General features: G+C 45.6%; 1 protein-coding gene across 1 annotated transcript; it reads left to right on the top strand.

Moving 5' to 3' along the window:
• The first annotated feature begins 526 nt into the window (after positions 1 to 526).
• Positions 527 to 2,307, top strand: LOC148591772 (uncharacterized). Its single transcript, XM_088536910.1, has 3 exons — positions 527 to 672; positions 1,317 to 1,707; positions 1,792 to 2,307. The coding sequence occupies exons 1-3, from the start codon at positions 527 to 529 to the stop codon at positions 2,107 to 2,109; spliced, it is 855 nt and encodes a 284-aa protein (XP_088393036.1). The 3' UTR covers positions 2,110 to 2,307.
• Positions 2,308 to 14,378: the final 12,071 nt, after the last annotated feature.

Raw genomic sequence — 14,378 nt, forward strand, 5'->3', positions numbered from 1 at the left:
CCAACACAGAGAAATGTTAGTTAAAAACTGTTGACGTTCTCCAAGAGATTCAGTCCTCATCCCATGTAAGGAAAGTTGTCTGGTCTGGCATAGTTAACAGTGTGTTCGAGTGTGGGGTTGGCTGGAAAGCTTCCAATAGGCCTCTTCCCTGTTTTTCTCCTTTGAGATATCATGTTAGTTATAAAAAAAAATGTCCTGGGCCCTACAGCTTCTCCCTTCAGATGGCTCTTCATCTGTCATTAATGGAAAAGTTTAAAGAGTTTTTTCAGAACAAATTATGCTTCTGAATTTGATATATTTATGAGTTTTACATATATATGAGCTTCCAGATGAAAAAAAAAAAAAGAATACAGTGGGTGACTGCCCCAAAAGGTCTGTGTGGTAGACAGCTACTAAGGCAGCAGGTCTTGGCATCTCCTTGGGGGACATGAGTCTGCTCTGGCAAAATGCAGGAGCATTTACCAGAGTGAAGAGGAAAGGGAGGGTTGTTTTCCTGGCAGTGAAGCCCAGTGGCTCCATCACCGCCATGGAAGCGGCTGTGGGTGTGGGGAACGTCTTTGTGATGCTGCTCTGGAACCTCGGCCACCAGATTCTTGTCTGCAGAATTCTCCCAAGGATCATGGATTATCAAGGTTTTCAGGAGGCCATAACCACACTAAACAGCCTGAGCTTGTAGGAGTCCCTTTTCTTTAGCCTGACAAGGAAACTCATGGGATCAGACGTAAGTGTAACTCCGGATCAGGCCATGTTTTGTCAGATGCCAACAGTAGTCTATGAAAGTCCAGTGGCATGGATAGAGACTGGGTTTTTGGAGTGGAGACTTGGCTATTGCTTGGCTCCTCTTCATCTGTACAGGGAAAACAAGAGGTTTTGTATTTTGTCTGTCTGAGGTACTAACACTCCTTGAGTGTGTAGGAACGAATCTGGTGTTAGAATAAGCAGTATAAAATAGTATACAGTAGTTTTGATGGCAAATACTTGACCATACCCTTGCTGACTGGGGCAGAGAGATGAGAGCAGAGAGGCAGAGTAGCTACCAGAGATTTCAGATAATGAGACAAATTCTGATAATCCACAGTTCTAGTTTTGCCAGTCTTCTTATCTGTGTTATCTCCTTGCAGTGGGTGGTTTGCAATGCCCTGGATAGACAGCCTAACTGCTAAACATGCGTGACACATTTTCAAGAGGCTCTTTCGCATCATTAGCAGAATTTTATCCTATTAATCAAATACAAACTTCTTTCAGGCTGTTGCAAGAGATTTGGAGACAAATGCAGAAACTGCTCTACCACCGTCCAGGCCTGGTGTTTTCAACAGTGTCTGTCTTCTGACTGGGGATGGTGCTGAAGACTTTAGTTCTGAACTCTTGCTTTTTAATGAACAGCTAGTCCCAAATTACCTGATATCTTCTCTTCAATATATCCCGTACTACAGGACGCCCGAAGTCTTTATCAGCCCTCACTCTCTCATTACCTTGCACGTCAGCACAGAAACAGGAGAAAGCTCTGATGAATCCCAAGCAAACACTAAACAAGATGAGAACATGAACGACTCAGCTGTCTGCACAGGATATTTTCCATATTACAGATCATATGAAGATCCACTAACACGTAACTTAAGCATGATTGCAGAGCAAAAACAGCCAGGTATCAACAGGAAAGATAGAAAGCAAAGAAGATGTGCCCAGGCTGTTAGAAATATTGAAAAAGTAAGTTGCAGGTTATTATATACTGTACCAGCTTTTTGGGGGGGTTGAGACTTTAGCTCTCGGTCTTGTATGTGTTTCTTTCAGGCCAATCCAGCATGTTTGGAGCCAGACAAAGGGGCAGTTTCCTCCAGCTCTGAGCTACCTGCCCTCCCGCTGCTACTGCAGAGCATCTCTGAAAGCCATGCTTTAAAGACCACCTTCCTCAATAAATTGCCAAGCCTGGGTCAGCCCTTTTCTTCCACTGGTTACTTTCCTTATTACAGGACCCATGGAGATCTCTGCATCAGCCCAGCACCTTGTGATAGGTTCTTCACCAGAATAGAAGTTGTGGGAGATGAGGAAGGAAGAGGAGAACAAGAAGCAAGTGTTTGGAATTTGAGTGCCAGTTGCTCAGCATGCTGAGAAGGAGACATAAAGTTTGTCAGTGAAGATTGGATTGATTCAACACAGGAATGAACAAGACACTGTTGGAAACCACAGCAGAGAGAGAGAAATCTGCATGGATATGGAATAAAAATACTTCCCCTCTCAAAGAAAGCAACAAGTGCAAACCTAGACTGCGTAATGACAACTAAGGGAAGCAGACAGACAAATGAATCCAGATCAACTTGTTCTAGAAAACATCCAGAATGAGGAGGGTGAAGCTCAAGCCTATGATTTTCTGTAGCTAATCCCCCAAAGTAGATACACACTTTAGAATTTTCTCTACTAAGACCAAAACCATGAGCAAGTGTCTGGGTATGTTTTATACCAGGGTTGATCATCCACTTGGTGTTGGTGTCTTTGCCAGTTGGACACTGAGTTTCCTATTCTTCCAGAAGCATTCAGTTCCTGAAAAGCAGATTGGGATACAAAGATATATTTTGTAAAAAAGCACTCCAGTCCGGGTGACAGGGTAGATCACAGGACCTGGCAGCAGGTGATGAAGAACAAATTCCTTTGCTTACAAAGACAAAAGAACATAAATCCATCAACAAGTCATCAAAATCATCAGCAAATGGAAGATGTCCTATTTATCTTTTGTGAGCAGAAACTTATACACTTAGCTTCCCCAGGAAGAAAGCTTTTCATCACTATGGACTTGACTTTGCCAGGCCTTGTGGAGATGTGTTTGTGGGAGCGCTTGACAGCTGATGACAAGAACCAAATGACAGTGGCAGCACACGAGGGAGAGGGTCAATGGGAAAAATGAGTATTTTCTGAATCTTAGCTGCTTGGAGGAATAAAGCAGAGACATAATTTCCAGTAATGATTGGGAAATACATTTCCTCTCCCCTCCACTACAATCCTTCCATTGTGTTAATGGCAGCTGTTAGACCTTGCTCTCTTGCGAAAAAAAAAAAGTCATACAGAGACAAAAAAAAAACTTTGTAAAGAAAACATTTTTCAACACAGTTTCATTATTTCTGTCTTCTTTTCATTTGTACAGTCAGTTATGAAAGTGTCTGTGATTACTTTAACATCTGCCACTATGGACTTCTGTGAAACAACAGTTTTGACTCTAGAAGACAACAGCATCCAAGAGCAACTTGACTTTGGTGACGCTTCACTGATTTACACCAGATGAGAATCTGACCAAAAAGGCCAACTCAGAGTTTTCTTTGCAATTGTGAAATGCTGTGACACTCTCCTCTCTGCCAAATATATCACCTCTTCGAGACACCGCACAAGTTGACTGAATGTGTCTTTTTCCCATTAGTGCTATGTGAGGAATCACTCTCTGTTGAAAATAGATGGGTACTCCAAACTAGTGCATCTTTTCACTGCTTCTTTCATCATTATTAATTAATATCCACAAATACCCCTAATAAGGAATGATATCCTCTACTGTCTAGGGAGCAGTCTGAAGTTGGACATAGGCATGGCGCTTGCTTTCCCTTAGCAATTGAAGAAACCAGCTACATTGGGTTTTGTATTTCATATCTCCATCGCTGGATGAGTTTTCCTTGTGGATCAGGTAAATGTGGCACCTAGATCAGAAAGACCTCGGCTCCATTGTCTGAAAACATGGAAAATGTGGGAAAATACAGGGAAAACCTGTGCCCAGGACAAGCAAAATTTGGCAATGGCAGCACCAACTTCCTTCTACAATATTGTCTTTTTTAGTCCCTATCTCTCTAATAGACAAGAAGAACAAAGTCCTTGTTGAACTTATCAAGGCTTAATGAAATTAAATGAAATTAAGCCTGCACTTTGGGAACTTGGAAGGAAAGCCATGCAAAAATGTCCTGGTATTATCTGAGTCCCAGGGATCAGGCAGAGGAGGGAGGGAATTCTGCCTGGAAATCTGGTATGATTTATTCTGAGAATATTAAATTCTGTGTTTCAGTAATTTTGGCAGATTATTTTTTTAAAAAAGTTTAAAGTATGCAATAGCAGCTCTGCAAATCTGTCTTCCCTCCACTAGGTAGATCCAAAATTAGCTTCTTTGTATTGGTGGCACTATACAATTTATGGGAACAATGAACATAAGAAATCAAGGATTTGGGAGATTAGAATATTACAAGCTTTACCCTTCTGGATCAGAAAAGCCTAGTTTTAAGTAAAAAACACCAAATAGCATATCACATGTTGCCATCTGGAAACTGGAGCTTAACTAAGCTCACAATTTTAATATATATTCCACACAGTTTTGCTTGGAGGTAGAAAGGAAAGGAGGGAGGGAAGGAGGGAAGTATTGGAAGTTTTCATGTTTCTCTCCAAGGTTTAAGTCTTCTTATTACTTTTCCACGCAGTTAACATCCTGCACAGAGACAGCAAATGATTTTTCTCAAACTTCCACATGGGTTGGATTGCTACCTTAGAGAGGACATCCTGCTTTTTATGCCAAAAAGGTCCTATTCAGCTGGAAATAACAAACATGTCCTTTCAGCCGAGGGTACTCATAATGTATCTCCTTTCATCTCTCTATTTGGAAAATTCATAATTATTGCTCTAAGCCCTCAGTGGTTCAGTATTACTCATCCTCTGGAGTTTGGAGAACAATCTGCAATTACTTTGATGCCCACTGTGTAGTCTTCATTGATCCCATTTAAGCTTTTAATCTCATGAATCTGCAAAGTTAATTCGTAAAGCAAACAAAACAAGCCACAACAAAATATGCCCTTTAATAACAACAGTGGTGCTGGCCATAGCCATCCCTGGGGATTTATTTTCATGCAGGTTCTTCTTTCTCAGGGGCTGATGTTAGACTTCATTTGGAAAGAGAGGAAAAGGGCATTGTCACAATATTTGTTAATCTGCATTCCCCTTGGGAAAAAACGATTTCAAAGTCAATAGAAAGGTTCACATAGACTTCACTGGGCATGGAATATGTCTCTGAAGTCTGTTAAGAGAGACTTTTTTATTAAAGCTACAGGCCTTAAAAGCGTCACCAGGGTCCTAAATCACAAGAAAACACCCTCAGTTTTGGCAGGTTTGGCCTCATGCCCCTGGTTTCCTTGGCTGGCGGGCAGCAGCAGGCTCAGGTGGTGGCTCTCCGTAGACGTGGCCTCCACCAGACGTGGCCTCCAGGATCCAGCTCGCTCGGGGCGTTTGCTGCCCCGTTGGGACATGTCGCTCCCAGCACCAGCATTTGCTCAGCTCTCCTCCCTCTCCAAAACCCCAGTTATGTCTACGTGTACAACTTAATAACTTTCCTTTGAACTCTGCTAGAAACGAAGCTTTTGGCAAGCGGCACTTATCGTAGAGCAACAGAACCCAGCATTAAGTAGAGAGGCTTAAGCAGGTTCCTTCTCAATGCAGCATTACAGAGAAATGGAAGTGATTCATTAATACGAAATCGCTTGGCTTCCATTGAGAACACTTTTTTTTTTTTTTTTTTTTACAGGGAATGATTAAAGAAATCCTTGAAGTGGTAAAGAAATACAGACATCCCACACAAATCCCAGCACACGGACGGGTAAAGCCACTTGTTGTGAAGTAGAGCTCTTCCTGCTGAGATCTTTATTCTAATCTTTGTTTTGCCAGGGCAATTTAGGAATCACACCAGTACTAGAAACCATTTGGCTGACCAGAGACACGTTTAACTCCTTTATGTGCAGGAGGACTGTGCTGAATGCTGACAATCCCAGAAAGAAACAGAAATAAAAATGAGCGAAAAAGCAAGACATCCAAACCCTGGTGACTCAAATGCAAGCTGGTGTGTTCAGATAGCAAGCAGCTGTGCTCCCGGTCACACCTGGACTCTTGAACACACTTGATTAGTCTGTTGTGACATACATATATATGAAGACATATATATTTATATATAAACTGTCACCAGAGCAAATGTGCACAGAGCCCAGATGAAGTGTCTGCCCCAATTAGTCAAAAATATGAAGAGGAAGGCTGGGTTGGGATGAGGGCACAGGCTGGGCTTGTCTCCAATGGTTAATGGTACAGGTGGGAAGAGATAAATAAGGAACAAAAAAAAAAATCCCCCTGACCTGCATAATCCCCCATAAATCTGTCTGTCCCTACACCAGTGCTACCAGTTCTCATTAACCCTCTCCAGGTTCCCAGGCTGCTTTGGGCACTTGGTCCTTCTCCAGGAACGCGGGTTGATGACATTTGCAGGTGGGGATAAGACATAAATGCTAGCACCTGAAACAAGTTACTTGCTCTTTATTTGACTTCTGCAGGAGCCATTAGAGTCTCACACATGGAAAAAGAAGTAAGTTCTTTATTTCACTTAGCAGCACTTTGGTGGGGCTAAGGTTGGTTTCTGCTACTGGTAAATTTAAATGGAGATTTAAGGTAAAAGGTCTTTGAAAGATGGGGAAGGCACAAACCTGCTTTGTTGCTGTTTGCCTGTGGAGCAAAAATACTGAGCTGTATTGGCTCTATCCCGGTGCTGTCTGTGCAGCAGGAGGGTCTCCCCAGGGTCCTCTCTCCTCCTTGTGCATCCCGGGCTGCATCCAGGTCAAGCAGGGGGACTGTGGCCTTCTGACACCCCAGTGGGGAGCATTGGCCAATGCCCAACGTCAGCCCTTTGGCAAGATGAGGGAAAACCTGAACTTGGGACAGGTCCCTAAGTCCATCTTCTCTTGCATAACTGCACTCATTGATTTCTTTGAAGACCCGGTTTTCTCCTGGTGTCCTCCCTAAGTTGTGAGATAGGTCGAGGTGCTGCCACCTGGGTCCCAGCAGCTGCCCTGTTAGCACCTGATGCTGGATAATAATAATGATTAATGAATCTTAATATTTCTGTCACAGTTTCCTTTCATTGATATTTATATCTGGCAGATGTATCCCCATGGGGGAGCTTGAATTGCTCAGTATTAGCCTGTTATGTACAGCTGGTATTTTATGCAGCAACTTTGAGGACATTCTTCTAAACAGCAGATTCTTTGCAATTTTTATTTTCAACTCATTGTTAATGTTGCTGTATGTCTGCTTAGAAAAGAGTGTTTATTTTAGGCCCACTAATGAATTTAAAAAATATATATGCATCAGTATTTTGGGGGAGAAAGGGTTCTGATGTAAAGGAGAGAATAAATGCTTAAACCAGTGGCATTATCACAGAGGTCAAGCTCATGGATGTGTCACTGAACCTCCTAATTACAGGAGGGTGTAATTTAAGGTATCTTTTGCAGGCAGTGATTTTAAGTGTGTGCCATTTCCCAGTTAGCCATATGTGTTCAGCTGCTGGGAAAAGAGTCTTGTGCGGCACTTTTGGAAGAACAACCACTCAATTAAATGATCTAGTCGAGTCCCTATAATTGGGCAGAAGTCTGTTTATAACTAATTCCAAACACAGCATCTTTAGACAAACAATTAATTGGTAATTGCTCTGTGGAAACAAATTAATGGCTGTGCTTCCAGCGCCCTGATCCTCTAGCTACACGCTGTGGCAAACCGCTTGGCTCTGCTCTGTGATCTTCTCTGTTTCTAGCTATGCATCCAAGTCCCACGTCTGATGTTTGGAGGGGTCACCTCACAGCTCTCAGCAACGCTGTCAGCTAGAGCAATAGGAAATATGAAAAGCATTTTCCTTTTCTTAAAGAATATTATATTACCTTACCCAGACATGTCTGAACGCAGGCTGGCTGGATGTGTGTTTTTGACTGTGCTATCATTTGAATGTAAGAGCATGAATCTTGCAAATGCATTCACCTAAAGATTAGGAAAATCAGCAGATGAGGATGTAAAATACAGTCTGGCCTTTGTGCATGAAACATCCCTTAACCTGCAAAGACTTCAGCTTTAGGAGTCAGGTTTCCTAAAATAGGTTGTTAAATCGTATAGGTAGGGGAAGCATCAACAGAGTGAATGCAAAAAAAAAAAAGCTGTGTGCACAATTCTGAGCTTTCTTCAGTGATTTATGGAAATGCCCTTGGCAGCTTCTTTGTGCAAATGTGCTAACCATATCCAGCACAGCAAAACGGGATGTCAAGTGAGAAAGATGCCTAATTTCATTTACACATAGGGCTTGCTGCAGGGCTCGCCGTGGTCGATAAAACATCTGCTGTGGACAGCCGTGGGCATCGAAATAGCTTCACTGCTTAGTTGAACAAGGTAGAGTTGGTGTAAAATGAGAAGATTACAAGTTGAAAAATAAATCCTCAAACTACCATTAAACAACTTTCTGCTTTGGCCGCAGAAAGAGAAGGAAAATCAGAAGCCCATTAAGGGAAAAGAGGCAAAGAGAGCTCTCCAGGAGGACAGCTGATAATCTGGAGGAGAAAGGAGGGCATGAGGAGGCAGCAGGGAGAGCTGAAGCCCATCGAAAGGGAGGAGAAAATGAAGAAAAGGAAAACGAGAGAGGCCAGATTGGTCCTTGGAGAATTTTCACGTGTGTTGTGACCAGCAGTGACCGCTCACACATGGCCAAGATAAACCTTGAATCAACAAAATTACTGCCCGGTCACAGCTGTCTGATGAGCAAGTAGCCCATAATTTCCCCAAATCAGATTCACCCAAAGCCTCTTTCCAAGCAGTCAGTTTTCTAGCAGCTTCCAGGTGTTTTTTCCCTGCTTGCTGAGGCAGGTGACCACAGAAGCAGCAGCCCCATAGCGGGTGATGCAGCTCTGCCCTCGCTCAGTGACGTCCCTGTCACCGAGTGGTGGTTGCTGACGATGCCCCGCTGGGTAATCCCCGCCATGAAGGAAGTCCCCGCAGCCAGGTGACACCAAAGACATCGGCCCCTTCATTCTCGAGCTATGATTCGTAGCAGCTTTAGTTGTTTAGCAGAATAAGTAGCTTCACTGCTGTTTCCGAAAGGGTCGTGCCTGTTTTCCAGCTCGGATCCTCCAGGGAAGCGGTGCTGACTGCCAGAGTGCTTCCTGCACGAGAGCGTGACTCGGCCATCAAACATTTTTTCGCTCTTGTATTCGGTTTTATGGACCCAAAGCTCCTCCTAATGGGGTGCAGATGTTCCTCAGGCTCCGTTATCGTGGAAAATGGACAGGAGAAGGAACTACTGAAAACTCCAAAGGAAGTGCAGGCAAAGCTCCGTGTGCCTGCAGCGCTTGCAAAGAAGAAGCTGGGCAGAAAGACACAAATGGCCTTTTTCCAACAGCCACCGCCGCTGCTGTGGAGGGGAAAGAAGGGGCAGAACTGCTTGGAGGCCATCAGTGAATGCTAAAATTTAATAAAACATCAAAATGTATGCAAAATAAGGGGGGAAAAAGGCAATAGGGCAAGGTTTCTGGCTGGAGTCGAGGGCGCTGGGAAGCGGGCGAGTTGAAGCCAAAAGGGCAGCCGGACAAGGCACTTGGAGCTGCATTTGTCACATTTGGGTCCAGGCAGAGTAGGAAAAAGACCCCGTGTGGTAGAAAGTGGCTACTGGGTGATAAAACAAGCTGGGAGCATTTCTCCATATCCAGCCTTCTGTAGTCGTAGCTTTTGCCATGTTTTTCAGTGCTTTTTCACCAGGCAGGAAGCAGTGGTGGATAAAGGGGAAGGAGCCTGGGACAGCCCTGCACTGGGAACACTTTTGTCCCTCTTGTCCTTTTTCTCTGCCTTTTTTGCAATCAGAATGCCTTTGATTTTAGAGGTAATCATTGCAGCTTTGGCTGGATACTGCATACACTGCTGAAATTCTAACTTTAAAAAAATAGATACTGAAAAGGTGACAGCATTCCTTATTTGAAAAATGCCACAGTTTGAGCTAAAAAGGGCACGCAGCACCCGTGGCTGTTTCAGAGCAGGCTGTCAACCGCATCTGCAGGCTGGCACCTGAATGTAGTCACTGGATAGAAAATAATCACACGTGTGGGCTGCCAAGTGCTGCAAATCGCAGTCCCAAAGCTGGTCCATGTGCAGGCTGCGAACTAGAGCAACGTGGCCATGTTCAGTCCACCCGTGGGACGAGAGGAAGCCCGAAAGCAACGAGGAGCTACACCATGGCAGGAAGTTTTAAGGGAAGAAAACCACATTTTAAATCGTGTGGTTTGGGATGAGGAAGGATACGCATTTAATGCTGAAATAAAAATGGATTTAAAAGCTACCCCAGAAACGAATGCAGGAGCTGTGTCCTTTGGACATTGATGCTGTTTTAAGCTATTTCCTCATCAGCTTGCTGGTTTCTTTGAATCCCACTCGGGGATAAATCCCCAGCCTGATTTCACTAAATCCCCTTTGCTGTTTTTTCTCCTCCCCAAACCCAGCCTCTTCCCAGGGAAGATCCCAATTTGCAGGGTAAATTTACAGGATAACGTAACCCCGGGCTGGAATGGTTGCAAATGTCCAGGAGCGTATCCTGTCCTTGGAAAAGCCATTGGAGCAGGCGGGCTGACCTGGCCCCGCAACCCACGCTCAGTCCTGGCCGTGGCTCTGTCTCGTGTCCGGTTACTTCTAGTATTTGTGTTACAGCGATAAGGGAGAGCGATCGCCGGCTGGTGATACGAAGAGATAAGGGAGCTCCCTCTCTAGGCTGCAGAAAAAGCTGCTTTTTGCCTTTTTCTGCTCCTTGCTGCAAACTTTCTCCTCTCGTTGTGGCTTCGAGCGCCTGCAGCCTCCGGCCCTGGCATTTCCCGGGGTCCATCCGCTGCCACCTCCAAAATCCGGCGCAAGTTTGAGCTGTGCTTTCCTGCCGAGCGCAGCCTGTGTTTCTAGCAAAGCCCTGATAAGATTAGAGGACCGGAACCAAGATCTTACCAGGGCAATCCTTTAAAGTTGGCTCTATATAAAAAGGCGCTTCGGGACGGCTCTTCTCGCTCCTCTGTTTAACAGCACCCCCTGCAGTCATGCAGCCCCAAGAAAATCTTTAAATCAGCATCAGTGAATCGTTTTTAACCCCGTTCCTCTGCATAACCAGGGACTGTTTGCTCCCAGGTAATATAAGAGCAGCTTTGACCATTTGTACAGAGTCCATCGCATGCATAAACCGCTCGGCTCCTGCCGAGGTGCAGAGTTGCTGTGCCCGGGGCTGCTCTATGGAGCTGGCAAACTATTCCTCAGGGTTTTTTTTCCCTGTTTGTAGTGCCAGCTTTGAAGAGAAACGAGAAGAGTATGCCAGCTAATTGGGAATGCAAGGAGGAAAGCCTTGCTTTGCGGGAAATAGCGGGAAGTGGGACTTAACGGCTTTTGTGGGATAAGATTTCTTCATGTGGTGCAATTTAGGATTTGAGCAATTTTTAAAGGTCTGAAATTTTGGCTTTGGGGTAAAAAAGACTTTTTCCTTTTAAGCTGAAGGACTAGCTAAAAGCACTTATTTCTCATCACTGGCGCATTGGGTGTTTCTGTGTGTGTTTCTGATTGAGATGGATGGAGCAAAGGGTGGTCGCAGGCGCTGATGGAGGAACAAGGCCCGTAGTCATAGCAACTGCTCGAGAAGTGCAAATTAGAGGCTTTTTTGGACGAGTAGTTTATCATGTTTCCTATTGGTGGCAGTGTCTGCCCAAATACTATCCAATCTCCAGCTGCTGTTCCAGCTGTGAATCCCTCTGGAGTGGCTGGCGGCCCTCAGGAACCAGAATGCAGCTCTTGGCCCTGTTTGGAAGCATTATGGCAAAACCATTTCCATGGCTTCTGCAGATTAGATGGGGAAGGTGCTAATCTAAGCAACTGGCCAGCATCTTAATAGCAGTAAATATAGCCAGATGAAGCAGAGAGCAGCTGCTCAGGTTGGCGCGAGCTGGAGCTCCTGTGCGTAGGGATGCTCCTGCCTCCTTCTGGGTGAGGGGGAGATGCTTGTGGGGACATGGACAAGATCCCCAAGCCAAGATGCAAGATGTGCAAAGAGTCAGTGGCAAAATTGCAACAGTCATTTGTGAGAATAAGTCATTCGGGATGGATGTCTCTCCATGGATGGGAACATGACCACAGCAACTGGATGAGCATTTGGCTTTGCTGGCTGTTCCCTTGGTTTTATTTCTGCCTTTCAGAAACTCTTTCCCGGCCAAAGCAACACAGCTGGTCTTGCACAGTCTCCTACAGTGATGTGCACTGAGATCTGCACTTCCCAAGGGAACGTGGGATGTGACCCTGTGTGACTGCTGTGACGTCTCCTGATTTTTCAGTCTCCCACTGCAGCTTTTCCATATCTGAGCCCTTCTCAACTGCCACGTTTATTATTATTTTCCCTCTCTCCCTTCAGTTACAGTGATGCTGTGAGTTGTTCCAGCAAGGATGAACTCAGATCTTCCTATAGGCGTTGTAGTGAGATAGCAGAGCTCAGATGGGACACTGTGTGCGGGGAACTGGGGGGACTGAACAAGAACAAAAGCTGTTTTTCCAGTAACATAAATGAGAAACAGCCTCACTGTGCTTGTTCAAGCTGCTGCCCACAAAGCAACAGTGTTTGCTTCTCTCACGTAAATTTTCCTGCAGCTTTCAGACACTCTTCAACTTCAGAAATCGCAGTTTGGGTCCTGTCTGCTCTTCTCCTCCTGGAGATTATTGACTGCAGAGCGGTTTCCATGCAAATGGGAGCATCCACTTTTTAAAACGAGCCGGCTCCTCCTTCCCTGATGATGAACTTCCCTGGCCATCCAGCTGGGCTTGGCAGCGGATCAGGATCCTGTCCCTCCATGAGGGTAATGCAAGCAGAAAGGTGGAAAGTGCTTGCAGGGGCAAACATGGAAGAATTCATATTTAGCTGAAGATAACCATACAGAAGCATGAAGCAATGTTTAAACTGATTTTTAGGACTAAATATTTTAATTGCTTGCAATTACTGAGATTTTTTCAAGGCAATTTACAGCAGCCATGCTCCAAATTGCCATTTGGTTTTCTGGAGAGTTAGCTGCCCAGCTTCCATAAGCAGAAAAGAAGGGTTTATTCTCTATTTCAATTGCTAGTGGGGTCTAAGCTCTAAACTCCTTAGGAATTATGTTTTCTTGCCTTGGCTGCAAAGGCCGCTGAGGAGACCAGCTCAGAGGTCAACATCTGCACAAGGGAAGGGTGAAGTTTGAATGGGTGGATGCTCTCCTGGATCCCTTTCCACCACCATCTTTTTCTCCAGGACCTTCTCATCTCCCAGCCCTGCAGACCTGTGACCACCTCCCGCCTTCACCACCAGCTCTGATGGCCTTTGCTCCTGCTGTCCTCCACCATATGGAGCAGCTGCCACCTTCTGTCCCTGCCGGGGGGATCTGATGCAGCTCATGTCTGTGCTGTCGTATTAAAGCCCCTTGAGAAGTTCTCAAAAGTTATTTTGAATTCCAAGGACATTGGAGAAGGGCTCTTGTCCATCAGGAGGTCTCTGTGAGGGCGTCACTGCTGTGTTTCATGTCTAGATGGGACTTGCCAGAGCATTGACATGGTGTAAAATGCTGCTCTTCCTTAGCTACCTAGCGTGAGCTCCTGAGCTGCTCCCAGAGCTTCCTCCTTGCCTGTAGCCTTTGGAATTCCTGTCTCCAGCCCATGCAGTAATGCTCCACTCCACTTGTGCCTGCATCCCCTCTGTGAGAGCGTAGGGGATCTAAATGTGCAGGTTGTGCCAGTCAGCATTTGCTAGAGGGACCTGGCAAAGTATTTTTCCCACAACTGTCACATTGCTGCTGTGGGCAGCAGAGCTGGCGCTGTGAAACCTGTGCCCTGGTTGAGCACCAGCCCATCCCTTACAGAATCATTATGGTTGGAAAAGACCTTCAAGATCATTGCGTCCAACCTTGATCTCCTCTGAAGCAGCTTTCAGACTTCCCCGTAACAGTGAAAAGGCACCTTTTAATAGGAAGGGTTGCAGCGGCTGAGCTGAGCTCTGTGTTGTTGATGTTGCCGTCAAGGCTTGGAAACTTGTTAATGCCTTTGGGCACAGTGCTCCACTTAGGCTCATTAGCAGTGTAGCCACACGGCTCCCTCCTGCCCGTGCAGCTCCCTCTGCCAACAAAACTTCCTGCTCTTTCAAGGCCTTATCAATAGCTCCTGTGTGGCAAAGGCACTCGGGGCATGGGAGAAGAGAGCGTGAGTCACAGCGGCCTGTCTTGTCTTGACATGACCATGAAAAGTGCCTTTCAGCCACACCGTAACCGCCTGTTACAGTGCTGCTCCCGTCTCCGATCCAAGCATGTTCCTACCGAGCCGTTTCATCCCGGCCAAAACCTTCTTGGCTTGCCAAGAGGGGTCAACCTGCCGTGCTTGTGCCCTGAAACTTGCTGGGCTCCATGTGATACTCCTTGGTCTCCTGGGTGTCACTGCAGATGAGGACCTTGGCGTGCTGCAGAGCTGTTGGTGCCTCTCAAGGAGTTGGATGGTGCTTGGGAGCTTCTCATGGGAGGTGTCTCCGACTGCTGGGTGGATGCTCA

Source organism: Tinamus guttatus, unplaced genomic scaffold (genome assembly GCF_059628265.1).
Source record: "Tinamus guttatus ecotype Peru unplaced genomic scaffold, ASM5962826v1 Tinamus_guttatus_pri_ptg000710l, whole genome shotgun sequence".
Taxonomy (NCBI): domain Eukaryota; kingdom Metazoa; phylum Chordata; class Aves; order Tinamiformes; family Tinamidae; genus Tinamus; species Tinamus guttatus.

What these genes read in the sequence shown, in the direction of transcription:
- LOC148591772 (XM_088536910.1), top strand. Translation starts at nt 527, where the DNA reads ATGGAAGCGGCTGTGGGTGTGGGGAACGTCTTTGTGATGCTGCTCTGG. An exon ending in ACACTAAACAGCCTGAGCTT is followed by an intron (nt 673 to 1,316) that starts GTAGGAGTCCCT and finishes TGTTTTCAACAG; the next exon opens with TGTCTGTCTTCTGACTGGGG. An exon ending in CTGTTAGAAATATTGAAAAA is followed by an intron (nt 1,708 to 1,791) that starts GTAAGTTGCAGG and finishes TGTTTCTTTCAG; the next exon opens with GCCAATCCAGCATGTTTGGA.